We start from the raw sequence: 27,892 nt of genomic DNA on the forward strand, positions 1-27,892 counted from the left end.
GTTACAGTTATTGGGACTGGTTTTTCAGCATCTTTGATTTGCTCCTCCCACTGCACTTTAGTCCCTCTTTCTTTTTTTAGGGAGAATATTTTTACAAGATCTTAATATTTCTCTTGTGACACAGAATCAGTCCAGTTTATGGGTCCTTTGCAGCTTCTTTTTTAATTCAAATTTTTGTGTTCTCACATGTAGCCTAACCCACAACAGCTTAATGATGTCTGAGTGATCTCCGCCTCCTTATCCTCCTCCTCATCAGCATCATTCCTCCCTCCACCTCCCATTGCTCCCACATCCAGCCCCCCAACATCCACAGGGCTTCTTTCAGGAAGCGCTTCGGCCAGTCGGATGCTCTGCTGGAATGCCTGGAAGAGAGACCATCCTTTCTGTCCATTGCTGAGAGAGAGAGATCCAGTGGGGAGGTGGAGGAGAGGAAAAGAAGGAGGGGTGGCGGTAGGACAGAGAAACAGACATGGCTTCTAAAGAGATCACTGCCACTGGTTTCATCAGTGTGAGCAAGGATATCACAGGTGGGTACAGCTTAGTTGAATTTGCTCCCCGTCTTGTTCCTGTGTTAGCCTCCTCCGGCGCGCGTGCGGTCGGGCTCGGGATGCTTTTCCTCCGCGCGGTTCTCGGAGGGTGCAAACGAACAGACGCATTGAATGCTTGGCATGAGCTACACCTTCATGTTTTGTCCAGAAGCTTTCTGGGGCGGCTGTTTCCTCCTCAGCGCACGTGAATCAGTTAATGTGCAGATTTATAATTTACAGGGCAGAGAATTAGAACCTACCTACCTACCTCGCTTTAAGTCAGCCCCTCGGGGAGGATCTGGCAATATAAAACCCAGCCGTAGGCCAGAGAGAAAAAGGGGCGTTGTGGAAACGATGGTGTGTACTCGTGGGTCTGAAAGCGATTCCTGCCCTGCACTTTTTCACCAGCCCCCCCAGAGCACAGTGTGATTTCTCTCTCACCTTCTTTGTATATTATCTGTTTTTTTCTGCAGTCCAACTAGCCTGAGCGCTGTTTTGATTGTACGCGTCAGTGCCAAAGTGTAGAAAGGGGAACTAATGAGGCAGATGTTCAGCATAGCTTGCCAACAAAAATGCATGAGCTAGACAACCCTAACGGTGGCCGAGGAGCGCACAAATATTCCTTTTTTTTTCTCTCAAACAGCAACAGCTTACACATGTCAAAGTCGCAGCTCTGCCTCGAATTTAACGGCACAAGCACCGACAGCACACATGCTCTGAAGTAGCAGGGACTCTGCTGCTGTGTTAATTACTCCTAATGGCTCTATTAGGCGCTCAGTGATGATTAATCCAGTGGAATCCCTGCCTCTCCGTTCAGTCACCTGCTGGGCCGCTCCGCCTCCTGAAGCCCTGCCAGCACTCACTGTCAGACACCTGGTGGCCTAAGGGGCTGCACAAGGTCACCTGGCAAAGGTTCAAGTTATGTATTTTTTGTCTTATACTATTACCATTACAGTGTTTTGACTCCCTGACTCTGATCGATTTTTAGAAAAAAATACTGTTTGCACTGAAGTGTTCTAGCACTCCATGAAGAGAAAGTTCAAAATGTATTTCAAGAGTCTCAAGTTCATATTTTATGCACTTGTGAGCATCATTTTAATGTTGCAGCATGAAAAAGGGATGGTGGTTGTCACGATTTTATTCACGCTGACGGTAGCTCGATTTAAAGCAGTTGTGAAATTGCAGACAAACGTAAAGAGTCCCATATTTTCTCCCGAACTTTGACGGAGCAGAGCATTAAAGTGATCAAGTAAATACAATACTCGACTCTGCTTCCCACATACTTATTGCCCAGAGCTGAATCCCCGTGCCCCAGCTATCGATTTCCTCATAAACCCGTCAGTTGGGCTCTCAGCAGCCACAGAAATGGAGACGCTGAATCGTGTATTTCCTGCCAGCGACTGTATGTTTCTGTGATAGCTTGCCGCTGCCGTGCGCTCCCACCACCCAGCCAGTAAAGTGCTTCCTCTGGTACAGCAGGCAGGATATGTGCCGTACGAGTCAGGAGTCACAGCACCGACAGTGACGCTGTTTGACAGGAACAGTTCCCAGTGAATCATAGACAGTGACGCTCGGAAGTGTCATGTTGGTCCTGTGAGCAAGAAAAATGACGCTGAAGCAAACTGAAGTGTTTTTACTATACTAGTGTACAGTGGCTCTGATGTCGCTGAAGTTATGCTCCTCAGTCAGTCAGCCCCCTATATTTTACTTGATTTCATTAGAGTTCCACGTTTCTGCATAATGTCACCCATCAGTCATAACATGCTGCAACGTTATAGATTTCTAAATGTTTTTTCAACTGTATCCCTTCAGGCAGCTTCAGTTGTATGAAAGCCAATCTATGGAGACAGGAGTTTCTGCAAATATTCCTGCACGGTGAACATTGTGCCTCATTTTATGTTCACCAAGTAGATGTCATTGTTGTAGGATATTGAAGTGCCTTACAATGTAGGCCACCTGAACAATTGTGTTATTACCAACAAATGATTCAACTGAACAAGGAGAAATGCAGACACTGTGTTTTTCTGTGATGAACTACCTTGGAGAGGATTGAAGCACATTCAGTTTTGCTATGAACTATTAAATGTGCAGAAATGCTTCCTTGTGCCTCATTAAGACTTCAAGGTAGAAATATGATTCTAACCAAATGTGTTTGTGTTTGTTTTGCTTTCATCCACAGAAAGTATCAGGAAGATCATTGATAAATCATCCATAAAGTTTGTTTGTAGCATCAAACTTGACACCAAAAATGGCAAAACAGAGGACAGAATTCTGGTAAGTTGCTTCTTTTTGCCTTTTCCTTGATGGCTGTGCTTTCTTAAGGGGTCTGTCTTTTAACTAACCATAAGCACATAATCCTGCTGCATACACAGCCTGCACATGCATCATGCATGTCTTTGATGTTAACTTCCACTGCGGTCTTCCTGGATCACAGTGCTGCTTTCCACACGAGCAGAAGAAGGCAATCCTCACAATTCAACATCTTGCTTCTACGGTCACTTGCTAACTGTGTTATGAATGTTGCCGTTTGTCTTTGACTTCACTTGGCAGCCTGGCAGGGTGAATATTGGATAGACAGTATCTGTGGGAGCGCCTGTGGATTCCTCTGTGTTTGTGAGCCACACAGTTGAAGCAGTGGGGGCCTGAACAGCCTTTGATTCTGTGGTGCTTTCATCCAAAAATATGGGACAGAGATATGAAATCTCTGAGTGAGCGACGCTCAGCCAGCTATCTGAAGAAAATCTGGGACAGTCAGCTTTTACATTGTGGACTGGAACTTAAACTGGACCCTGGATGAATCCCAGGGTTAGCTAAACACAGTCCTGCTATAGTACGTTCAGGCAGACAAACACCTCATGCATGCTGGGGCTCATCCACTGGGGTAACATACACTCGCAGTCCGGAGCAGCTTTAACTGATGGAGCGCTCCTTTTAAGTGCAGCAACCAAACCTCATGTCTGCGTAAGCATGATATACAATAGCCATTGCAACTGAGGTAAAATCAGTGCACTTTTTATATTGTTTAAAAGACTAGGGACTCCTGTTGCTTCCTTTGAAACCCTCAATAGACAAATGAGCGTTCACAAAAGGCTTCATCGCCTTGGCAGAGCAGCGCTTCACTCAATGGATGTTTTAATGATTGATGATGTGGTGAGGATGGACAGTTAGGAGAGTTTCTGCATGTACAGCCTTTGATATTCAGACACTTTGATATCTCTATCTGCTAAAAACATCTTCCCAATAATCCCTTTCCAGACCCTCTTTCATTTACTGTTTCCTCTCAGAAGCTGAACTGAAAAATGATGGGTCTTTCTCCTACTCTGTGCTCACAAAAGACAGAAAAAACTGGAGTTTGATCACACGTTCGGGGTCAGCATTTGGCTGGGGAAAAACAAGCTTGAATGTGTTATGGTTGTGTGTTTAGATTTCACTGAGGGGTTGGAAGAGTCAAAGCTTATTTTTGGTCGTGATCTGTGGTTTTTCTCTGCCGCTACAGGTTACGTGGATTTATCTTGATTATTTTTTACAAAGGCCTTATCTGAACTGTCAAAACAAAACAAAATTAGAATATCTGTCCGGTAGCTGCACTCCTGCATAATTGTAAGTCACAATAAGCACGATGCATGGATGGTCTCTTTTTCATCTGAAACACTCGAATAAGCATCTTTCTCGCCTGCTGCATCAGCGTGATTTACTTCTGTTTACTTATACGAGTTCTCTTAACGACCAGCCCTAGCCCAGACTCATCACTGTAATGTGATGCAATCTGGTCTTTCTAATCAACTCATTCATACAGTCTTTGAAGTGAAGCAAAAAAAAAAAAACATCCCCTCTTCTCTTCATCTCACATGCACATTTTGCAGCGTGGGTGTCACTGTGTGCTTCACTCAGACCTGTGTCAAGCTCCTCTCTCGGAGAAATACAAGAATAGAGTGGGAGAACAGTAATTTAATTATTGCTTTTCATTGGGAAGAGACACATGGTGGGGATGCTTTGTCCTCAGGGGGTGTTTTAGTGGGGCCATCTGAGAGAATGGAGTAAATGATTGGGAGCGACGGAGCAGAAGAGGAGAAGAGAAAGAGCAGAGGGCAGTACTCAGGGGTTGGTGAAGAGCAGCAAAATGCCAAGGAATCGCTACCCTTTGTTTGCCTTGATGGAGGGAGTCAGACTGTTTTTAAGAGTCTCTTTACCAAAAAAGAAATTGCTGCTTGCTAAGATGAATCAGGGGCAGAATCAGATTTACACATAAGCTGCATTACACAAACGATTCCATGCCTGAAAATAAGTGAGTGCAAACACGGAAATGCTGCAGTCGCTCCCTCAGACTGGGATTCACGAATAAATTCCGGGTTTGCTTTTCATGTCCAAACTCCCCTCAACTTTGCATTGATCTAAAAATTATCTCAAGCTGCTTAGACCTTATGATGCTGAATTAGCAGAGATAATGTAGGAAAATAGGGTAATTTTGCATTCTGACCCAGCATGACCAGATTTATTGTGTTAAGAACAAATGCAGTGACTTGAGGGATGGAAAAAGGCATTTCGTTAGATGATATTTCACAGTTCCTCCATTTAAGTTCTCACATCAAAGCCCCGGGGCAAAGCTAAAGAACCAGAAGAGATTGCTTGTTAAGCCCGAAGTCACCCTGTCTAAAAATAAATGTATGAGGCACTTTTACATTTCTCCAAAGCATAAGTAATGCAATGCTGGTAAAATCCAGTCTGGTATCAGTAGGACTGTGATTAAAACATTGCCACACATCGCTGTATCTCAGGCTGTATCGTACCATGTTAATCTTTTAATGTTTCTGACATAGAGGGCTTTTAGAGGGATCAATACAAGAGTATTTCCTATCATTATTGCCATGGAAACTCTGGGGACTATGTTCTTTCATCAGGAGTGTCACTGTGGATTGAACTTTTTCACAATCTTGATTCTGTTTCCTTTATTTCTTTTTTTTTCTATAGGTCCTCACAACATGGCGACTATATTTCCTGGCTCCAAAGATACCAGCTAAGGTATGTCTGAGGGCTCCCTAAAGTGTATGCACTTTACAGTTTGAGGCTTAACCTTTCCCAGTGAAATCTTTACTTATTCGACTGTATCTTTGACAACAGGTAGAGACCACATTCAACTTCTTGGAGATTCGAGCTTTGAATTCTCACCCTGACCACCAGGTGAATTTTCTCGTCATGCTTACATCTGTATGCACTCCTCACCGTTACAGCTGTGTGGTTGTATAATGGAGCTATTACATCACTCAGTCCTTCAAGGCAGGACAACAGCAATTATCAAAACAACCACAGTGACAGTCAGTGCTTTGTTGAGAACATTTTCTGTTCTTTTGCTGATTTGATCAACAAGATGAAGTGCGTACGGGCTGTACAAAAATGTTGGTGAAGGTCAGCTGACTCATCATGAGTAGGACTTTTAATTTTTACTTGCCCCACTTTTTTACATCAGCCTATGCTTGCAATATTAATGAAAACAGTTCATACAGGAAATGAATCATTTGTAATTTAGAATTTTATTTTACCCATTCCTCGACCCCCTGCTTTGAGTCCTTGGGCCTTGATTTTAGGCTCTGCACAACATCCAAGCACTGCGAGAGCTGTTTTGCAATGCAAGAAGCACTGCAGTGTGTTGCACAGTGTGAAGTGTGTTAAAAGTTTTATTACATTTCCCTTGTAACATGTAAGAGAACGTGTAACAAAAATGTTCTGGTTTGTGAAGACATAGTGGAAGGGAGACACCACAAACTTTCCATTACAGACTCTCAGAGGTGCAGGTTATTGGAAGCTCCTGAGTATGAATGTTTATGGGGCTATAGGCAAGAAAGAAACAAAACAAAACAATAGAACTGGATGAAATACCAGCATCTTGGCCTGGGTGATGGTAAATTAACAGAAAATGAATGAGTGGGCCTTCTTTCTTTATATAGTGTGATATCAGATTAGACCACCTCCCTGCCTGACAGTCATTTTTTACACCTTCTCTGATATCTTCTGTGCAGGTTATCATCGACACTGACAAATCCAGTCACTCCCTGAGGTTTGAGTCACGTGACCACCTCAATCATGTGGTCAGCCACATTAATTTCGCTCTCTCTCGAATATTCAACAACTCAGTTTTTGCGTAAGTGTCACCATCTTGCAAGATAAAATCTGAATAAATTGCCACATGTCTGTGCAGTGGTTGATAAATGGAGAGTTTAAAGAAGACTGACCTTTATTGGCACAATTATCAAAAGACAAGTGATTCCTTACAGTATCTGTGTTTCTTTTATGTTGGCAGTCCGTCCATCTGTCACTCAGACAGTGACCTTTCAGAGGGTAGCAGGAAGTATTCACCAAGCTCAGAGACTTCAGTGGAAACACAGAGGGCCTGTGGTAAAAGAGACGATATCATCAAACATGGGAATTTGCACACAGGCATCCACGTGCACACACAGTGATATGAACACGTGTACACTACTTTGCAGGCTCAAGAGGAAGTTGGCACTCACACTTCACAAATGGTCTCCCAGATGCTCCCTTTAAAGCTGTCATGCAAATAAAAGACTGATAATTTAGACCCATGTTTGTGTGCATTTTCCTCCCTTTTCTCTTTCTTTATAGCATATGGCAGCAGCTGCTCATATCTCACATTCCCTTTTTTCTGTTTTTCCTTCCTTTCTCCCGCCTGCCTCTCTCAGGAGGCTTCTCAGAGACCTACGCCGCTCTCTGCGACTATAATGGCATCAGCTGCAAGGAGGAAGTGCAGTGGGTAAGAGCTGTGGGACTGTGTCTGTGCCACTGTGAGTGCTTTTGGTGTTACATACTGTACAGCACAGTGGTCATACATAGCAGCAAACAGGCTTATGGGTTTTGTTGATCCTAGGATGTGGACACCATCTATCACTCCCAGGATAACCGAGAGTTCAATCTGCTGGACTTCAGCCACCTGGAGAGCAGGTAAGGGACAAAAAGATGGTCCAACACTATCCCGTCCAAAACACTTTGCTCACTTAATTTTCATCTTTTCAAGGGATTTGGCAGTGATTGTCGCATCAATGGCGTACAACACCTGGTTCACCAAGCTGTACTGCAAAGATCTTCGCATTGTAAGTTTAAGTGTCCCTGTTGCAGCTCGTTCTGTTTCTGATGAAACTTCTGATGAAGCTTTAAGCCTCCAAACTAAAAAAGTTGGTTTTAAACTTGTCCTGTTTTACATCAGGGTTCAGAGGTCACTGAGCAGGTCCTGCACACAGTCAGCAAGTCCTCCAGCCTGGAGGAGATCACCCTGGAGAATGCTGGCTTAAAATCGTGAGCTTTGAATTGAATAAACTCTGCAATAACTTAATCTGTGTTTACTGGGCTTTTAACAGGCCGGTGATATGAAGTTGGGATGTGGGGTTATAAAAATGTGCCAGAGTGTGTGTTCAGGGAACATGTCTCATAAAAAGATCTTAGAAGCTACCAGTAAAAATGCTGTTTTAAATGCTGGACATTTATGAGGAGGTTAAGTCCCTTAACAGTTAACAGGAATTCAACAAATAAAATGTTGATTAGAATTTGTTGCCGTTACTTGTTAGTTGAATATGTTTGTGTTTTCGACTGAAAGCCAGGCAAAAGAAAAAACTCGACTCCATTTTGAGCTCTCAGAAGTTCTTCTATACACTTTTCACTGATAGACCAATTCACGTATTGATGAATTGAAGGAATTATCAGAACAAGTTGATAACTAATATAGCTGCTTAGCTGTAGACCTGATTTCTACGCCTCTGTCTGTACAGAGACTTTCCACAGAAGATGTCAGCTGCCCTTTCAGAGAATCCTGCCTCAGTCATTCACTCACTCAACTTGGCCCACAACTCACTGGACAACCAAGGTATCAAGAAACATCAATATCTTTGTTTGTCTGGTTTATTACAACTGTTATAGGTCTAATGAAGTTAAATTACCTAAAGAGAGAAACAAAGTCCTGTTTTTAATGATTGTTTATGGTCTAGATCAGAAATTTTTATAGTGTTAGGGCGTCTGACTGTTTTTTTTTTCCAAAGTCACAAAGCAAAAAATGCCTTAGGTGAGACCATTTATGTATTTAGTGTAGTGTGCATATGTCAAACAGCAGTTGGCTATGTGGTTACCGTGTTTACGGGATTAAACAGCTTAATCAGAATCCTGGAGGCATCCAGGAATTTATCAACAGTACGCATCAAAGAGGAATAAGTGCTGTGTTATATAGAAGGGAGGAAGCTTACCGTGTCAGACTTTGAAAACTTAAAAAAAAAAAGTCCTTCAATTTGAAATATCATATGGTAAACCATTAATCTCATAAACCCCTGCACCTTTTAAAGTAATATCTACTGACTGTAGTACTAAGGTTCAGTTAAACAATACAAGACAGAGATTATTGATTACGTTTCGTTGTTCTATCTTTGCATGCTGCAGGTGTGTCCAACTTAATCCAGCAGGTGTGTCGCCTCAGCAAGGGACTTCGTCTCCTCAACCTATCCAAGACCTCACTCACTTCTAAGGGTTTGTACCTCTCTAGTTCTAGTTACTCTACTTCCATCTATTGACTTACACAGTGTGAGCGCAGTCATGAGCACATCATCTACCTCCATGCACCGCAGTATCTCACCACAGCCAGTAGAAAATGAGCTGATTCACTTTTCGGTGTCTCAGCTTGTGTTAGCTTATACTGTGGGTTAGTGGATGTAATACCTCTAGATTTGCAGATGATTCTCCCTCTGAGAGATTGGTCTCATGTTTTGGCTCTGCTACAACTTCATATTGACTCATGATGTTCGCGTTTCCCTGCAAGCACCGAGCCTTAAGTTACTTGATTTTACTCTAGTACCCAGAGGAGAATGTAAATGTTACATTAAATTGCACAGCCTCCCAAAACACCACTGATACCTGCTCCTCCAAGATGTGCTATGAATAATGTAAAAATACAAAATGTTTTGAGAGTATCCCCAGTCTTTTCATATGTAACACTCTTTCTCTCGTCTCTTTTTCTTTTCCATCTGCACCCTCCCGCGTGGGTCTCTGTCTGTCTTTTTCACAGGCGTGGTGTCGCTCTCTCAGGCTCTGTGCTCCAGCGATGAATACTCCAGCTCCCTCCTGCACCTGGACCTGAGCAAGAACCCCGGGGTGCTCTCTGGGGAGGATGCCTCGGTCAGACAGCACAATCCATCTAGAAACAAAAACGCACTCTGTTCCATTTTAATGCCGCTTATCCAGCCTAATGTGATGCCTCTGTTCTTCTGGATTTTTGTTTGCAGAACTTGTATCTCTTTTTGTCTCAGCCCAACTGCCTGGTCCACTTGGATCTGTCAGGCACAGACTGCTCTGTTGACTCTGTTAGTATTATTGGTTGGTTATGATCAAACATCTTTGTGTTTTGTTAAAAGGAAATACATTTCTCTCCATGCGATTCTCAGCCAAGGTTAACTGTTTCCACCCTGTGTCTGATGCAGCTATTTGGGGCTCTTCTGAGAGGGTGTTGCGCTGATCTTTCCTTTCTGAATCTTTCCAAAAATACATTCTCTCACAGGTTAGTCTTATCTTTACGATTACAGTAAAGGCAGGTCTAAATCTAAAGTTGGGAAGATACCTGGTCATTTCATCATAAAGGCCTAAGTTACTTTCATCTTTGCTTCATCAGTTCTGCTTCCATTTAATTTCCTTTTTTTTTCCATTAGTCTTTATCTACATCTTTTGCTAAATTGGGCATCAAAGATTAGCTTTGTGGGAATTAGTGGAACATTTTGTTTCCTCTCTGTGGGTGTGTCTGCTGCCGTTTAAAGCCAGAGCTCTCTTGGTGCTGTCTGCATTGATAAGACTCGTGAATATTTAAGCACAGCTATCTATCATTTGACCCCACTTGCCCCCCTCTCTTACATCAAAAGCTGCATTTCTCATTCTGTGTCAGTACTCTCACTGCTGCATTCATATTTACCTGGCATGTCAACAGTGTAACTTCATCTGATGTGTGTGGCTGGGCTCAGCCCATCCCCTCTCTGTACCACACCGTCACCTTTACATTTCACCTCGCTGGTATATTCACATTTACATTCCTTTGATCTTTTTTTTTTCTTAAATCTAACAGGAAAGTGAAGGATACGCTGCCGTTGTTCCGTCAGTTCTTCAGCTCGGCCTTCAGCCTCACTCATGTCAGCCTGGCCTCTATGAAGCTACCCCCCGATGTTCTGAGGTACTTGCCTTGCCACATCTTATTTTCCCACACAGATCTGCCCCCTTTTCATCTTAACTCTTAAGCAGTGAAAATAGAGAGGAATCACATGGATATGCTCCCTTTCTTTCTTTGAAAGTTGCCCATCTTCTTTGTGTCCACAGGGCTCTCCTGATGGGGTTAATCTCCAATCCTCATATCAATGATCTTCATCTGGACATCAGCAGCTGTGAGGTAAGAGCTCATTTACACAATCTGCAGTGGATCCCAAAGTTATGTCAACACAGTGCAGAATTTAGGAGGTTTGTTATCAGAGCAGCAGCTCTAGTTGTGTCTTCACAGGCTGGTGCAGGAGGGAGTGACTGGAAGAGCTCAGTCAAAAACTCTCTATTAGAACAATTGTAAAAGTTTTCCTTTATATGTCCTATGCAGGCATAATGGGAGTGTTTCTGCTGTATCAGTTGCACAAGAGATAGACAACGATGAAACAAGTTCCAGCAAAAGGGGCAATAGTTATTTTCTCTGCTCCAGAAAGTGGGACATTCATGAATATATTTGTATGTTTCCATATGCAGTGTAACTGCATCCTGAGAAGGAGCTTAGCTTAACGCATTGACTAACAGTGATGCAGTATTCATATGATTTATTTAAAGCAGTTATAACAAATGATTTTATACTCAAACTCTATCAGATGACTATATGCACAATGAATTATGTTGTTATTGATGTCATACCCACAAAGTTTTATCACCTGCCAGGCACCAGACAAAGTTACTCACTAACGTAACTAAGGCTTAGTGGATAGCTAAAGATCTTGATATATATGTAAAATATAAACTGAAATAATCTGACCACTGGCTTATTAATTAATTATTGGAATTAATTAATTATTAATTCAAATCTGGACCCTTTGCTTCTAATGTAAAATCGGTTCCTCCAATGACCAGGAAAGTGTAAAATGCTGAGCTAAGTGTGTAGCATAACATGTTCTGCTGCAGAGGACGATTCCCACACAGAGCAAAGCTCACTGTGCAGCGTGCCTGCAGTGACATAAAAAGGCATCCATAAATTTGCAACACTGCGGAAAAATAGAACGATTTCCCAAAGGCTCAGGCTAAAATGACTCTTATTCATGTCTGTGCACATGTTGGTTTTCCCTTCTGTCTCTGCAGCTGAGGTCTGCAGGAGGTGCCCTAATCCAGGAGCTGTTCCCCAGAGTTTCCTCCATCGCTACACTTGATATCACCGACAACGGTACCAGGACACGCTGCAACACATCCCACTGTGACCTTGACTTTTTTTCCTGTAGTAGGAGAGCATTAAGTGGGCTGCTAATGGATCATGCCATGCTGAGTCTTGTATGCGTGTGTGTTGACAGGTCTTGATGCAGACTTGCTTACAGTGCTGCCTGCTCTTTCAAGACACCCATCACTAAAACACCTTCATCTGGGCAAGAACTTCAACATCAAAAACAGGTGCTTATTTATGGGTGTAGCGTTAATGTGACTGTTTATGAACCCAAACATGCATGTACTGCATGGAGAGCTTGAATAAACACATCAGTGACTTTACTTATCTTCTGTAAATGGCTCATAAGGATAATTTTTCCAGTTCCTCCAGCCACGTCTCTGAGTTTGTCTCCCCATTTTGTGTCTGCAGGGTTCTGGATGAAGTCTTGCAGAAGCTGGTTCAACTTATACAAGAAGAAGAATGTGTGAGTCTCTGTGAAACGCACTGCATTAATGCAAATTTAGCCCTTTGGCTCTAAATAAACTCAACAAGTGATTTAACTGTGTGTGATTAAGTTTAGGTCAGTTATTCATTCATTATTAAAAAATCAGTTCAGCAGAAGTGTCATATTATCTCACAGTTGAAATAGCACTCTAGATTCGAACACATAATTTTTTCAGTATGTTTCACTCCAGATGTGTCATTATGATGAATTATTACTGTTCCTATGTTCACTTTGTGGGCACAGTTTCTACATCACCACTCACATACATTGTAAATAATTCAAGCACAAGGCATGTAAAGTCATGTTGGTGAGCTGTCACATGTCTGTGCAGTAAATTTCACCTCTGCACTTTATCCTCTAGACTTCTCTGTCCACTGGTTCCTCTCTTTTTTTTTCTCAGCCTCTCGTTTGAGGCCTCCCAGTGCATGTACACTTAAACTCGCATTATTTTTCCATGTTTGTTTCCCTTGCCCCTCCAGGCCCTGCAGACTCTGTCCCTGTCTGACTCACGCCTGCGGTCCCGGGGCACAGTGCTGGTCAACGCCTTGGGTAGCAACACCTGCCTGAGAAAGGTGGACCTGAGCGGGAACAACATGGATGACATTGGAGCCAAGATGCTTAGCAAAGCCTTGCAGATCAACACCACGCTCAGGTGAAACATAGAACGTAGAGAATAATATCTGTGTTTTTGCAGTATTTGCAGAGCCATGTATGACGGTTTTGTGTTCTGTGCAACTCACAACCTTGCCCTGCAGGAGTGTGACATGGGATCGCAACAACACCTCTGCAGCAGGATTTCTGGATGTGGCCCGAGCCCTTGAACAGTAAGAACATTTTAACATCATCTGTTTCGTATATACGTGTGTTGCAGTCTACTAAATAGTTGAGCTTAGTTTGTATAAGAAGTGAGACACCATGTAACTTTCTTTTTGGAAACCTCATTAAAAGTTGCAATTTGAGCCAAGCAAATTGTTACCTTCCGTTTTGCTATCTTAAATGGCCCAGACTTACCTTAAGGCCAGGGATGACATGGTTGCTTAGATCAAAGTATTACTCACTAGTTGCATGGCAGGAATATTTTTGGATGGACTCTATAGTGGGAGCTGTTAACCTTTACTTACGTTGGAATCTGTAACCTACTTTAATTTCTCGTTTTAGTCCGTTAACGCCTCTTTCAATAACTCAACACCTCCCTCTGCTTCTGCTCTGTCCTTCCACAGTAATTTCACCTTGCAGTACATGCCTCTGCCCCTTAGTGACATCAGTCAGGCATACCGCAGCGCTCCTGAGAAGACAGAGCAAGCCCTGACAAAGGTTGGCATCAGTGTTAATATGACAGTTTAATTCACAGATTGAATTAAATCTCTAATTGTGTTTGTGTTTGAGGTCGTTGACAAAGAGACTTTAGCCATGATATGATACAACAAATATAAGAGTGAATAAAGCATTTATCTCTTAGCTCTTAGTCAAACATCACGCATTCTGAATGAGTAATAATAGTCTCATTTAAATATCCCATTGCTGAGAAAAATCAGTATAGTTCCACACAGACTGGCAGAATTGTTTAGCTAACCAAAAGAAAAAAAATCTTATCTCATCTAAAACTTAGAGCGATAATTCGATCATTGCAACCTGAAGAAAGAAACCGATGTCTCCAAATGTGTTCTTCAAAACCTCAAAGCATCACTAGATCAAGTGCAAGCACCTACCATTAAGAGCTTTTTAACGTCCATTGTCTGAGTCCAGAATACACAATACACCTGCAAACTTTTCCATCATTCACTCACTCTTTTCAATAAGAGGCATTCAGACTGCGAACAATATCCCAAAATTTGCTTTCAGGCTGGAGACGATGCACATTTTTTGGTTTAAGCAGAGGATCACAGGATTAAACTTTGCCACTGTAGCAAATACATGAATTAGTAAGGACTTTGTTATACGTAACAGAGCACTTGACCATTTCAATCCAAATTAGTTATTTTTCTTTTGATGTTTATTTGTGTGTGTGGGTAAGTTTTACTTTGATTTTTTATAAATATTTGAAAATCTTACATCAAACATCAAATAACAGATAATATCAGGGGTCAGGGGAAAAAAAATTACTAAAAACAATAAAAATCTCAAAAACAGTTGCAGGTTTTGGTGGATTACGGTCTCATAAGTGGGAAGTGCTTTTTGGAAAGCTTAAGTAGGCTTGCAGGAAGATTCTTCCATCATCTTAGCCTCAGAACTGTGGCTCAGAAATGTAAGACATAAAAAAAGAATAGCACCTCCTCTCTTGTCTCTTTGTGATTTTGAGGCATTTTTTAAACCGTTTCTGCTGCTCAGATCCAGCGTGCTCTGGTGAGGAACAACCAGACCCAGCGCTTCTCTCAGAGACAAGCTCTGCGGCTGCACCAAGGCCTGGTCACCAGCACCGCCGAACAGGTAGCACTCCTGCTTGTGCGCTCACCTCTTCGTATATTTTGAGTGTTTTATGTGTGTTTGTGCCTTTGACACTCAGCCTGTCTGTTTCCAAGGTGATGGAGCGCCTCTCTGTGCGTGTCCAGCAGCAAGTGTGTTTGTTACGGGGCATCGGAGAGATGGAGGAGATACAAGCCGCAAAACAAGTGCTGAAAGAGGCCAGGAACTCTCGCGCTGTGAGTGGCGTGAAATGTATGAACGTAGTATTTGTGGTATTGAATTTGAATGAAACCTTTTGTCTCTGGTGTTCCAAGCTCTACCCTTCACTGTGCGAGCTGGCTCATGTGCTGTCTGTGGACGGGCCGGTGCGGCAGAAGCTGGACTCTCTGGCTGGCGAACTGGCCAAAGCTGCAGATAAGGAGCTGCAGGTAGATCCGACCGCTTCCTTTTACAATGTGATCCACCACAGATGACAGAGTCACTGATAACTGCCATCCATTACAGGTGATCGTCGACTCAATGGTGTCTCTCTGCCGCGAGCTCTGTCCTTTGTCTTCTTCTGCCGCTGAGAGATTAAGTCCTCCGCTCTCGTCTGTCTCTGAGCATGTGTCCATCCCTCGTTCTGCCATCCGCACTGCCCTCATGGAAAGAGCAGCACAGGACATTCACAGAGCTTTGGAGTAAGAAGCAGCAGCAACAATAAGTCTGAATTTGATAAGTAGGATATTGATTTGCTCTCACTTTTACTAAGCCTCTTCCTGTTCGTCTCTCCCTTTCCTTTCCTCTAACCCAATCTTCTCCAGAGAAGTTAAGCTGTCTGTGGTTTCCTATCTCACCAACTCCATCGTGGACCAAATCCTGCAGGAGCTCTACACCACCCATAAGACGCTGGTAAACACAAAGCTCTTACTGTAAAAAGGTGTGAAAGAGAAACAGATTGAGTGAATGAGTGGCTGTCTTTAAGAGCGCCGTCTGTTTCAGACCCGGCAGGTGTCTCATCTTAAATGCTGGGAAGCGACGTGTGAGGATGGGACAGCTTGGAGGTTTAACAGACACAGAGACTCTCTGGACATCACCGACGAAGAGCTTGGCACCAGCATAGTGAGTGTGGACATATAGATTTGAGTGTGTTTGTTACTATGTTCTTAAGTGTTACAAAATACTAATCACAGCCATCAAATACTGTCCTGCTGTGTGTTTTTATTCCAGTTTATATCACTGGACTTATTTTTACTGATTAAGATTGCTTTTTTGACCTCTTTAAGTCCTGATGCAACATTCAGGCATTCAGGACTTATAGCTTATTAGGAGTGTAATGAATGCTGTAAATTGACATGATCAGCACAAAATCTCCACAGTCTCTTACAGGTACATATACTGTCAAGTCAGTTTTCTTTACACAGCTGAACTCTCTGAGAGCTGCTGTTCATTCATCTTTCTTTTATTCTGCCGCTGGCAAGAAAGCCTCAAACCAACTTTCTTGCCAGCAGCTAAATGTAATTCAAACCGATTGAAAGGATTTAGCTCAGATATAATGTTACATCTTTAACCCCCTCTTGCCAATAAAGAAATGTTTTCTAAAATGCAGAGGAAACCGGGAACATTTTTGTTTCACTCTGCCTCCAGCGTTTGTTTTGTCTCTGTCAGCTTTACTTCATGAATTTCAGTTCTGTAGACACTAAGCCTCAGAATATTCTCTCAAACACTCTGAGGTAGTGTTAATACATCTCCCCCATATATTCTTCTAATATTTGTGAAGGTATCTTCTGCCTTGATTCCATTTTCAGTTTCTGTTTGTTAATGAAAGTCCGGTTGTTTCTGGACTTTTTGTGTACTGTTGTGTAATTGCCATGTTGGGTATTTGTCATCTTCAGTCATATCTGCATCAACTTCTTTGTTGATTAAAATACATCCACACTCCACTGCTTATTTACCACATTATTAAACTTGAGTATCACAACTCATCAAACCAGTAGTTCAGTCTTGACAGAAGTGGCAGTAACGATGGCCTCTCCCTCTGGGTTTTAACATCCGAAACATTATTCTGACTTTCCTGACGGGAGCACTACAGTTAAAGGTCAGAAATTTTCAGAGTCTCCAGCTTCTCCACTGGAGACACTTTAACAATGCTTGAATTGATGACGTATCGTCTGTTCAATTGTGTCTTGGCCTTTAGAAGCTTGCACTGATTGGAGTGATTGAAGGACAGCATTGAATGTCAACATTTCAGAAGGCCTATAATTACTACCCTGGAAGCCTGACTGACATTAAACAGAAATCAAGTTGTTGATATATATGATCTACACTGGGAAAATACTGACCATCTCAGTAATATTTATAGGATATGTGGAACAGATATAAGCTGTCAAATGCTATCTCTTTGCCACATCTACATGTAAATATGACTGTATGTCAGTGGTTTTACTCATGATGTCGGCCATACTCTGGAATTCATAATGGAACATAAATACTGTATTTTTTTCCTTTGCAGAGGGCAGAATTGCTTCCTTCCCTTTCACAGCTCTCCAATTAGTTCTCAGCTGTGTGCCATTTCTGCATTTCTGCTCATTACAGCCTTCCTTTCCTAAGTTATGGTTCAGTGAAGCTTGTTTTCCATGTTTTTCTACCTGCAGCTGTTCTTCATCGTTTCTCAAAATGAGAGAACCGTAAGCTAAAATTACCTTAGTGATTTCTATCAGGTTGTGCTGCAGCAAGGCAGAGTAATCCTGAAAAAGAAAAAAATGGCAAATCTCTTTTGACACATTAAAAGAGCAGCTCAATATTTACCAGACAAGAATCTGCCACGAGCCTGTGATGCTTTTCATCACTGTCAGTTCAGTCATTACCCCGTCATGCACCTCTAGTCTTGATGTCGTCCTCTCAAACGAGAAGAATTTAAAGCGTTTTTTGTTTGTAATGCTAAAAATATCAGCATAGTCCACGGCATAACAAATCTAACTTGGTAATACAGATGCCAATATGGATGTAAATCAGTGTCTGCAAATTGCTTATCAATACAGTCATACAAACCACATTTCCAGAAAAAAAAAGTTAAAGCTCACAGACGTCATTTGTTAATTCACATCTAACTTTATATGTAACTTTAGCCTTTAACAGACACAAGTACAAAGGGAATTACTTTCAGAATCGACTATTTGATGGCAGCGACACGCTCAAAATAAATTGGATAGATGCATGTTTACTCCTGTGTCTCATCCCCCTTCCTTTTAAATGGTTTGGAAATGGGGGAAAGGAAACAGTGTCCATTTCTGATGAAGACAAGATTCCCTCGTTGTCCCTCTCTGATTCTCTTCTTCATACTGTGGGAAATATTTTCGATAGGTGACAGATTTTGACTACAGGCAGGCCAGTCAAGCACACACTGTGTCTATGAAATCATGCTGTTACAAGTTGTGAAGAATATCTCTTTGAAATAACCAAAAACCTCCCGGGAAACTACGCCACTTTGACGGTAGCATTTGCACATATTAGTCACCCGAGCTATCGGCACTGATGTACCTCCATACCGTCACAGATGATGGCCTTTGCATCTTTGGCTGATTACAGCCTGGATGATCTTTCTTATCCTTTGCACAAAGAAACTGGTGTCCGTATCATTGTGATTGCTAGTATCTCATGTAAAATCCCTCAAGGATCTATATGATAATGATGGAACTTCAATCAAACAAGTGTCATTCAAAGATCTTTGAAGACAGTCTCAAGTAGGTCTGAGTTGGTCTTGAAGTAAACAAGTCTACAGACGTGGTGGCAACTTAGTGAGGCTGTACTTTGGATACTGACCTGCTCCTGGCAACTGAGCTAACAAGCTGATTATTCATCATCTTAGTTTAATATGTTACCTGCTGACATCTGTTTATTTAGCATTCAAACCAAAGAGGATGATGGGAATGTGTTTAGTCATGCAGATGTAAACCATTGATATAGTGTGGATGAAATGTTGACAGTTGACTCAACAGTATTAATGCCTCTAGTGTGAGGATAAAAAGCTCAATGAGCTATTTGCTTCTTTAAATTCTTCAGGCTTTTATACTAGCCGTGGCTTTAAATTGTTTCCCCCGTTGTTCACCTTCCTTCAACGTCCATTTTGTTTGTGGTATCTGGTTTCCGTCTAAAGTCTGTTTTTATGTGTGCACTCAACATGCTTTACTTAGTTCCTTGATTTGATCATCTTCTACTGACAAAAGCACTGATTGCACTAAAGGAGCACCGTGTGTTTTTCTCCATTTCTATTCCTCAGCATCTAAACCTCTCTTTTTTTTTTTATGTTTTTTTTTTCCTCCCAGGACACAATAGCCATTAAGAAGCGCAGTTCTAGAACAAGAAGAATACGACCTGTCTCCACCAGGCTGAGTGAGTACTGCTGTATTTCCTCTTGTCCTCCACTTTCACCTCTTTCCTGTCTAGCTCTGACCCCATCCCATCTCTCCCAGAGCTCCATTACTTTGTTTACCGTTGAGTCTTTTTTTCTTTTTCCCTTCTCTTTATCTGAGAAGTCTGTTAATGGCTGTTTTAATCCCGGTGGAGTCAACTCTGTCAGTATATCACTGAGTCACTATATTTCCTGGAGCTCAAAGATAGTTAGTTTATTGACTTTTTTAGCAGAAATGAAGGCTCCCTTTAAGCCTCTCATCTTCTCTCTGCGTGGCACCTTCTTTTCTGTATCTTACCTTCAGATCTTCTATAACTCTTTTATCGTTCTATGCTGCCATCAGGCCTGTGTGACGACTCCAGCTCCTCTCCGCCACCATCCGTTCCATCGTACTCATCACCACTTTCCCGCTCTGCATCCTGGGAAGGTCTGTCTGAGCTGCCTACACAGGGCCTGCCTCTCCATCATGTGACACGAGTTCGACCCAGGCCTCCACGGAGGCACAAGGGGGGGCACATCCCTGCTGAGACAGTAAGGCGCATCTTATCTTCTCGGCACATATTGAATCATATTAGAATGTATTCCAGACTACATTACCTTTAGTCCAATCTGGACCTATTTATCTATCCATCTATCTGTGCATAATTCTCATATTTCCCTAATGTTTCTACCCTCTGGCAGTGACTGCTGTCTTTGTCAAGCATAATCTATATAAAGTGAATGGCTGCAATTGCATTACGTTATCTCAGTGAATGCAGTGTAATCCATTTGTTTTATTGCATAACATTTTACAAATGAAACCCACTTAACTGACCTTTCTGAAAAGCCTTTCTGCGTGTCTATTTGCACAGAACTGCAGTGAAAATGGAGGAATAAGCCCTTTGGATGATGGAATCCCAGATTTTTATACAAAAAGAGTTCTGCCCGATAGGTAAGAGCTGATTTTATGTTTCTACCTCCACCATTTTTATCCTCAGTCACAAGTGTGTCTGTTGTTAGCTTTTACTGAGCAAACATCCGCTCAAATCTAAAGTTAAAATAGATGAATTACAGAGAATGAGCATGTATAACAGAAAGATTATTTATCACTAATCAATATTATAATTGTTTGACTTGTAACAAAAGGGGAGCTTTATTAATGGCGAGCCACTGAGTAAGAGGAGACAAAATGCACAAGTCAGAGAGTGCAAACCGTAGCTCCACAGGGCGAAATAGATCTTTGGAGACGGAGATGAAAAGATAATCGTGGGTCTCAACAGAATGATCAAACTGTCTTGCAGGTTGTGTCTGTTCAATATGACGACATAGATGTAAATCATAAACAGAACTTAAATACATTTATTTTAAGGATGTTGTTGGTAGTAATGAAATGACACTATCCTGAAATATCCAAAGGCAGGACAAAGGGGAATCTTTCATTTCTTCAGTAGTGTCACAAAGGTGGTTTTATTGTAATTTCTAATTTTAAACACAAATGATATTACAATAAAATGGTCCCCAAGAGGCTAGAGAAGCCTCAAGGGGACCATTTGTTTCACTGACTGGCAGTGTCACCGCCCCACTCCACCATCCTCTTGTAACTGCTCTGTGGGTTTTTCATGTTATATCTGTTGAAGGTGTTGTGAGGATAGTCTTGGTTCACTTGTTTATTATTTTTAAGTAAGTATTTTCTGTATTTCTTTGTGCCAGCCTGCTTTATTTATGTTTTTCTTCTGCAGGTTGGTTAGCTTTATTTCGTCACACTGTTTTGTGGAGCTTGTATCCTTTGTGCATTCTGTTTGGTTTTGCTTCCCATTCTTGCATCACATCTGAGTTCGGTTTCTGATAGTTCTCATTGCTGCCCATTTGTGATGACCTCCTGCTATATATATATACGGCCCAGTTTTCTTTGATCTTGGTCGGATCATTGTCTTACCACCAGTTAGTTTCATCTCTTTTTTCCTTTATTGTCTGTTTGGTAGTTTTGCAGTATTGTTTTGTCGTTGTTGTTGTTTTTTTTTTGTTTTTTTTTTATTCTTCTGAAGTTCATGCTCTGCAGTGCTTTTAGTTTTATTCCGTCAGCGAGTTTGCTAAAGGTCATGTCTGTTCCTTATCTGGCTGCTTCCGAACTGTTTCTGCATTTGAGACCTTTTCTAACCACACATCATGACATTTTCAGCATAACATTTAAATTAAGAAGCAGATACATTCAAAAGCCAATTCCAGACTTTTGTTCATTTAAAAATTCCTCCATAAACAACTGTTTCATGCTCCCACCCACACAGTTAAACCCCAACAAATTGAAGTTTTCAGACCATTTAAAACAACGGTTGTTTCATCTCTGTTATAAAGCCTGCTGAGCTCAGACAGTTTGTTCACGCATCTTAGCAATATAAGCTTTGAGGATTTAGCTTAGATTATTATTTTTGATAAATCAGAGCGGCCATGTTTCTCTGACCAGTGCATTGTCTCTCTTTGAAGTAATTTCATGGCGAGGATCGCTGTGCCTTCGGCTGCTCATGCATTCAGAGGCTGATGTAGCTCATTCTTCTGTCCTTTATCTGTTTCTCAGTGAAATGAAAGGCATACATTAAGTCCCTTTTTAATCATCGGAGGTGCCGGCTGGTTGGAGATGTCTGGAGAGTTGGGTGACACATCATCTTTGGTCATTTGGTGACTGCATGTCGTTGATCAAAGGAGTCAGAGCGTTGTGTGCACAAAGGACTGGTGCTTTGAAGATTAATGTCACAATAAGTTGGAGAGTTTGTCAAATGTATGATAAATTAAGTGCCATATGATAAAGAATATAGAATTTAGAACTAAAAAGCTGATATAATGCAGAACTCTGAGTTTGATATGTACATTGAGGAGTTTTGCAACCCATTATTTTTGGTAGAGTGTAATTTAGACGCCCCAGCTGATCAGAATGATATTGTCTTCTTCCGCACTACAGCTCATCAGTACTTTTGTTATGATTACACTAAAATGTAAAAAAATGGGACACTTAAGATTTATCATTGTGTACCAAGAGGTGTATCCTAGCAACCCTGAAATTGCAGCAGCAGAGCAGATGAACGAGCGGCCCAGATGGCTGTGATGAATTCAGTAACATGCCAACAGAAGGAGCTTGGGTGTTATCGCACATGATGATTGTGCTGAACTGGCCTCTGTGTGTATGTGTGTGTGTGTGTGACTTTGGGCTTCTCTCACCTCTTTCAGTCAGCTGTCCTCTCTGCACAAAGTGCACTCTCTGAGGAGGAAGAAGAGAAGAAATATGCTGGCTATTTTCGGTTTCCGTAAGAACCGCAACCAAACTCTGTCCAATCAGGGGCCAGAGTCCGAAGCAGAGGTCTTTGGAGATGGATGTCACACTGTTGCTACAGCGCCTACAGGGTTAGTGAATAAAGCCACACACACATAGCTCAGTCTTAGGTAAGAAATGGCCTTGAACATAGAACACCTTGTCCATGTGATGCGTCAACTAACATTACAAAACATCTCAACAACTCATTGATTTTTTCCTCTGTATTCTACTCTTCATCCTCAGATTTTCTAATGATCAGCTGTTTTTGGTTTTTATATGAGCTTCATAAATACTGAACATATATCCCTCTACATCTCCCACTTTTCTTTGTTAATATGAGAAATGGTTGATAGCTGCCAAGGCAAAGACAGGCTGATACCAGAGTGTGTTCAAAGGTATTGTTGGCAACTGGTGGCTTATTTCTAGATCTGAAAGTCAACCAAGTGATTAGAAATTAAGACACTTCACGTCAAACACAGAGCAGGATTGCAAGATATAAGATTTCTGCCACTTCATTTGTACCCCATTCTAAAAGCTTGCCCCATCATGGTTGTATTTATATATTTTGTGGTAAATTTCCACTTTTAGGACGGCAATGGAGAATGTATACACATTCCTCCAGCCACCACGGCCTAATGCCAGAGCCGGATCTCCCAGCGAGGGGGCTGATGGGAAAATGAACGATCACCAGGGGAAAAGTACTGTTGTTCTGAGTCCACCACCAGTGCCAGGTATCCCTCACCCAGGCGTGGGGGGAGGCAAACACCCCTTTTATTCTCCTAGAGAGGTACAGTAATCCACTGCTATTATGGAATTTCCAGAGGAACTTTACTATTTTCAGTCTCTTTTGCCTCTTTGTTTAATGTTTTGTCAGCTTTCCGAAGTGGACACTGTGTTTGAACAGCAGGGGGAGACAGACAAGTACTGGGCAGATGACAAACTGAGAACAACAAATGTGCTGCAGGCAGACAAGGAGTGGATGATTGAGGGACGGACAAGCGATCCACATGCAGAGAGGCTGCGGTTTGATGATAGGCAACAGGAAAGAACTTTTGGAGAACCAAGAACAACTGACAGGTACTGGACAGAGAGCAGACACCCAGACAGACACATGGAGAGACAGTGGACTGTTGACAGACACACCCAGCGGCAGATTGATCGAAAAATTGAAAGACAGTGGATTGGCGGCAGACAGATTGAAAGAGCATGGTCGGAGAACAGGCAGATGGACATACAGGTAGACAATCAGTGGAGTGAGAGCAGACATCCAGGGAGAAAGATGGACAGACAAGTCCAGGCACTACATTTGGCCCAAAGGCCTCTGCCTCCATACCCACTGGACAGGACGCCCTCGCCTAAGCAGGACACCGATCCTTTGAAAAGCACGGAGGCGGCAGCCATAGAGTGGCATCCACAAGGCATGCAAGGAGACAGACACACGTCTCCGGATGCCGGTGGAGGTTCCACAGAGGGCTGGAGGAGCAGTTCCATTCGAACAGCTACTTGTGCATCAAAACCAGACCCCCCACCACAAAGCAGTAAACCCAGCCTGTCCAAGCTGAGGCAGAGACATCGACGGGAGAGCTCAGACACTCTACCAGGTACTACACAGGTCATCCATGTCAATGTGCTACAGGTCAGACAGCCTGTTTTAGCATGCAAAGAGCTTGTCACTGCAAACTCTGACTCAAGCCAGGGTGGCAATCAATTGTTTTTCATCCCTTGGTACAGAGGAGGAAGGAGATGAAGAGAAAGATCCCGGAAAGATGGAGAGGAAAGAGAGGGAAAAAAGACGAGATTCTGAAAGTCAACCTCCTCCCATTCCTGAAAAGGTGGAATTAGCAAAGCATATCTCTTACTGAATCTATATAATTACATGCATTTTATGTTACGTTCTCTCTTAGATTTATTTTATTTTATACTATCATGTTGGTGCAAACAAAGGCCCAAGCTAAATTATTCTAATAAACTGGTCCACAATTTATGTCTGAATAGAAATCAGTAAGTCTTAATCTAATTTCCAGATTGTTACATTTTTGCCCATAAAATGTTCAATCGTTTTGTTTAAATCTAGAGCATATTTTCTAATTGCTAATACTGTCTTTGTCACTTTTCCTACTGTTCTGAAATGCCTCCCAGCCAAAGACCTCCTCCTATGTGACTTTTCCAAAAGAATCACCCAATGAGAGAAACTTACCTCCTCCTCCTGTGCCACCTCCTGTCAACAAGCCGATACATGGGCTGCCAGACAGAGCTGCAAGTCAAGGTACCTGCATTGAAAATACAAGTTAACAGACAAAAACATCAGGCTTTCATCAAAATACATTCATTAAAAGAGATACAGTCCTATGAAAAATGAAAAGCACAGCTTCCCTCGATTCTAAGGTTTTTCATATAAGGACATAATAAAATCAATTCATCCTTAGCAGGTCTTTGAAATTAACTTAAGATTTACAGAAACTAAGACAAACTGTAAAAGTATTGTGTGAAAAACTAAGTACACCTCATGATTTATTAGCTTGTAGAACAAGTAACTAATGTTATTGGTCTTTCACAATGGGCAGGGATTTCATCCCACTTTTCCTTACAACTTTGATTCAGTTCATTGAGGTTTGCAGTTATTCACAGCTCTCTTAAGGTTCCATCACAGCATTTGGACTTTGGACCATTGTAACACCTTGATTATTTCCTTTCTCAGACATTCTGTTGGAGATTTGCTGCTGTGTTTGGGATCATTGTCCTGCAGCACAACCCAATTTTGGTCAAGCTGTGGATCTCACATTTGACTTTACATTATTAGAATATGATTTAAACCTTTGAACCCTTTTTGATTATTTTCCTAATTGTACTGTCATGAACTTTAACATTTAACATGCTAGCTGAGGCCTGTAGAGTCTGAGCTGTGGGATTCTTTTGCAGGTTCTTTGAGCATTACACAGTCCGATAGTGGGGTGAACTTGCTGGGATGTCCACTCCTGGGAAGATTGCCAACTGTATTGAATGGTTTTCCCTTGTGAATAATCTCTCTCACAGTAGAATGATGGAACCCAAATTGTTTGGAAATGACCGTCTCAGACTGAGTGTTTCATCCTTGGCCCTGTGTTAACACAGTTAACACTAACGAATTGTTCAACCTGATAAACCCCAGATGAGTTTTATTATGTCCTGACATGTAGAACCATAACATAGAAAGAGGTTGCTTTTCTATATAAACATCCTGAAATGAAAATGAAATTATGAAACAAAATCTGACACCCAAACAATGTCCTTTAGAACACGACTCAGACTCAGTGACTCAACACAGAATCATTGAATCAGTGTGGCTGTAGAGGTATGTTTTGTTTGGTTGGAAATGATTATGGATGTGTGATAACGTGCTGCTGTATGTGCGGGCGTATGGGACTGTATCAGTCTGTGCAAGGAAGGAAAGAGAAAGTACAGAAAATAGGAAACACTTACAACTGGAGTTTGACATGTGCTTTACATATCAGTTAGTAAAGATGTTTCACACATGCTGTTCAGGTGAAGAAGGACTGAGACCTCAGGCACCAGCAAAACCACAGAGGAACAGAAAGGCTATGTCCTGTGATGCAGGTATGATCAAATCTTTAGCTTTTTTTTTTACCCAACAGCTTGTTGCAGTACAACCCCATTTCGAAAAAACTTTAGACAAAATGTTTAATTGGAATCAAAATTAAATACAACTACATGCACATCATTCGAACCCCAGTTTTGAACCAAATAAACCCCTAAATAGTTAAAGTGCTATAAAGACAACATATCAAACGTTGACAAAGAGATTTAGTTTTTTCCAGTGTAAGCTCATTTAGATTTTTTGCCCCAGCAATACCCTGAAAACATTTGGGAAATAATGTCTGTTGCTTTAGTTTTGAAAGTAAAATCTCATTTTATTATTATTTTCTCACTCCCATTGATTTTTTTGTTTGTTTGTGTCATTTGCAAAACTTTGTAAATGACTGAATTGAATAAAATGCCTTTATTGTCACTATACACAAGTAGAATGAGATTAAAAGCAACTCCTCATTCTGTGCAAACATGTAGGCAAAACATATGTAACATATACAAGTTGAGCGTTAAGTGTCTGCACTGCAGCAAAGCTAGTTGGGAAAATTTGCAAATGTTTTTGGAGATGGGGTTGTGTACACAATCATGAATGGAACTTGTGTATTGTTGATTTGTCTGTGAAGCGTCTGTATCTAATTGTTTATTTGTGTTTCCTGTCCTCACTGCACTCAGGCACTGAAAGGGAAAGCCCTAATAACGTTGAGAAGCCCCCAAATCGCAAACCCCCCGTGAAAAAACCTAGGCTACCACAAAACAGAAATAAGTCACTGGACTTGTCTGGTACACGTCTTTCTGTTTTTATGTGTGTGTGTGTGAGTGTGTGTAAGAAATGTTACAAAATGTGAGCCAATAGGTAATCGGTTATGACTGTATTGTTAGTAAATGTGGTCACTAATATGCTAGAAATAAAAAGTGCTGTAGCTCACAGCTGATCAGATATTAGTCATGATCAAACCAAAGTAATACCATCTCTTTGTTTGTTTGGGTCACGTTCCACCTCACAGACAGCTACAACTCAGCACCCGGTCACAGCGAGCTGTTGTGATGCCTGAGGACTTCCTCTGCTGCCATCTGGCCAGAGTTGTCAACTGTGGAGAATTTCATCCGACAACGAAACAAAGAGCGCAGACGGGGGAGCTGGGGAGAAAACGTCAAAATGGCAGACATCATGAGGCACCAGTCACCTGTTTCTTTTCAAACTCTCACTTTTCTCACCTCTACATCCCAAATAAGTTCCCTGTCTTTTGTTCCCCTCTCACATGAAAACTCTTTTTGTGGCTACGGTGTTTTAACAGTATTTGCTACTTTAGAAAAACCCATGTGATCATCGTTGTGTGTTGGTGGACAGCGGGCCGAGTGCTCGAGCGTCGTGGCTTTGCTAGACAGAAGAAAAAGTGTTTATTAGAATGTGGTTTCTTAAATCTGCAATGCTTTTGATCGCTGATACAGTCATTGCCTTGACTGACACTTGAAAATGAGTTGCTTCTTATCAAATGAAACTTGATGATTTATATCTAGTTTTGCTTTCAGGAACTGAAAGGTAATATATTTTATAGAGAAAATAAATATTATGTATGAGCACCCTCACTGTATAAATAAAACACAAATTAAAAAAACAACTGACTTCTTGTTATTATTTGAATGGGAAAGTTGGTGCTTTTATTAAAGTTTGTTATAGTAAACTGAACGTTTGTAGGCTCTTGGCTGTTGGTGAGGTAGTACAAATAAGGAAAGTGGAAAACCTGATACAGTTGATGTTGTAACTCAGTGGAGACATTTCTAACAA

General features: G+C 41.6%; 1 protein-coding gene across 3 annotated transcripts; it reads left to right on the forward strand.

Annotated features, from left to right (window-relative positions):
- The first annotated feature begins 231 nt into the window (after positions 1–231).
- LOC140312217 (capping protein, Arp2/3 and myosin-I linker protein 3-like) lies at positions 232–27,702 on the forward strand. Of its 3 annotated transcripts, XM_072389930.1 has the most exons (40): positions 233–527; positions 2,707–2,801; positions 5,496–5,546; positions 5,646–5,705; positions 6,542–6,663; positions 6,823–6,917; positions 7,223–7,293; positions 7,408–7,481; positions 7,555–7,630; positions 7,744–7,832; positions 8,303–8,397; positions 8,961–9,047; positions 9,583–9,692; positions 9,800–9,877; positions 9,995–10,071; positions 10,627–10,731; positions 10,875–10,944; positions 11,883–11,964; positions 12,089–12,185; positions 12,370–12,424; positions 12,925–13,097; positions 13,201–13,269; positions 13,666–13,759; positions 14,774–14,872; positions 14,965–15,084; positions 15,163–15,276; positions 15,353–15,528; positions 15,652–15,739; positions 15,830–15,949; positions 19,153–19,219; positions 19,582–19,769; positions 20,090–20,169; positions 22,437–22,610; positions 23,110–23,308; positions 23,396–24,122; positions 24,253–24,353; positions 24,661–24,787; positions 26,044–26,115; positions 26,779–26,886; positions 27,111–27,702. In XM_072389930.1, exons 1-40 carry the CDS (start codon positions 470–472, stop codon positions 27,149–27,151), a joined length of 4,584 nt encoding a protein of 1,527 aa, XP_072246031.1. In that variant the 5' UTR covers positions 233–469; the 3' UTR covers positions 27,152–27,702. The 3 variants fall into 3 exon arrangements, with proteins under 3 accessions (XP_072246032.1, XP_072246031.1, XP_072246033.1); XM_072389931.1 differs by lacking the exon at positions 26,779–26,886 and having other exon boundaries at positions 232–527; XM_072389932.1 differs by lacking the exons at positions 233–527; positions 2,707–2,801; positions 5,496–5,546; ... (1 more) ...; positions 6,542–6,663; positions 6,823–6,917 and having other exon boundaries at positions 7,285–7,324.
- The last annotated feature ends 190 nt before the right edge of the window (positions 27,703–27,892 follow it).

The sequence above is a fragment of the Leuresthes tenuis genome, unplaced genomic scaffold (assembly GCF_036924035.1).
Source record: "Leuresthes tenuis unplaced genomic scaffold, fLeuTen1.0.hap1 SCAF_7, whole genome shotgun sequence".
Classification (NCBI taxonomy): Eukaryota; Metazoa; Chordata; class Actinopteri; order Atheriniformes; family Atherinopsidae; genus Leuresthes; species Leuresthes tenuis.

Coding starts and splice junctions, on each gene's coding strand:
- LOC140312217 (XM_072389930.1), top strand. CDS start 470: ATGGCTTCTAAAGAGATCACTGCCACTGGTTTCATCAGTGTGAGCAAG. Junction 7,482..7,554: donor TTCAGCCACCTGGAGAGCAG/GTAAGGGACAAA, acceptor CATCTTTTCAAG/GGATTTGGCAGTGATTGTCG. Junction 8,398..8,960: donor CAACTCACTGGACAACCAAG/GTATCAAGAAAC, acceptor TGCATGCTGCAG/GTGTGTCCAACTTAATCCAG.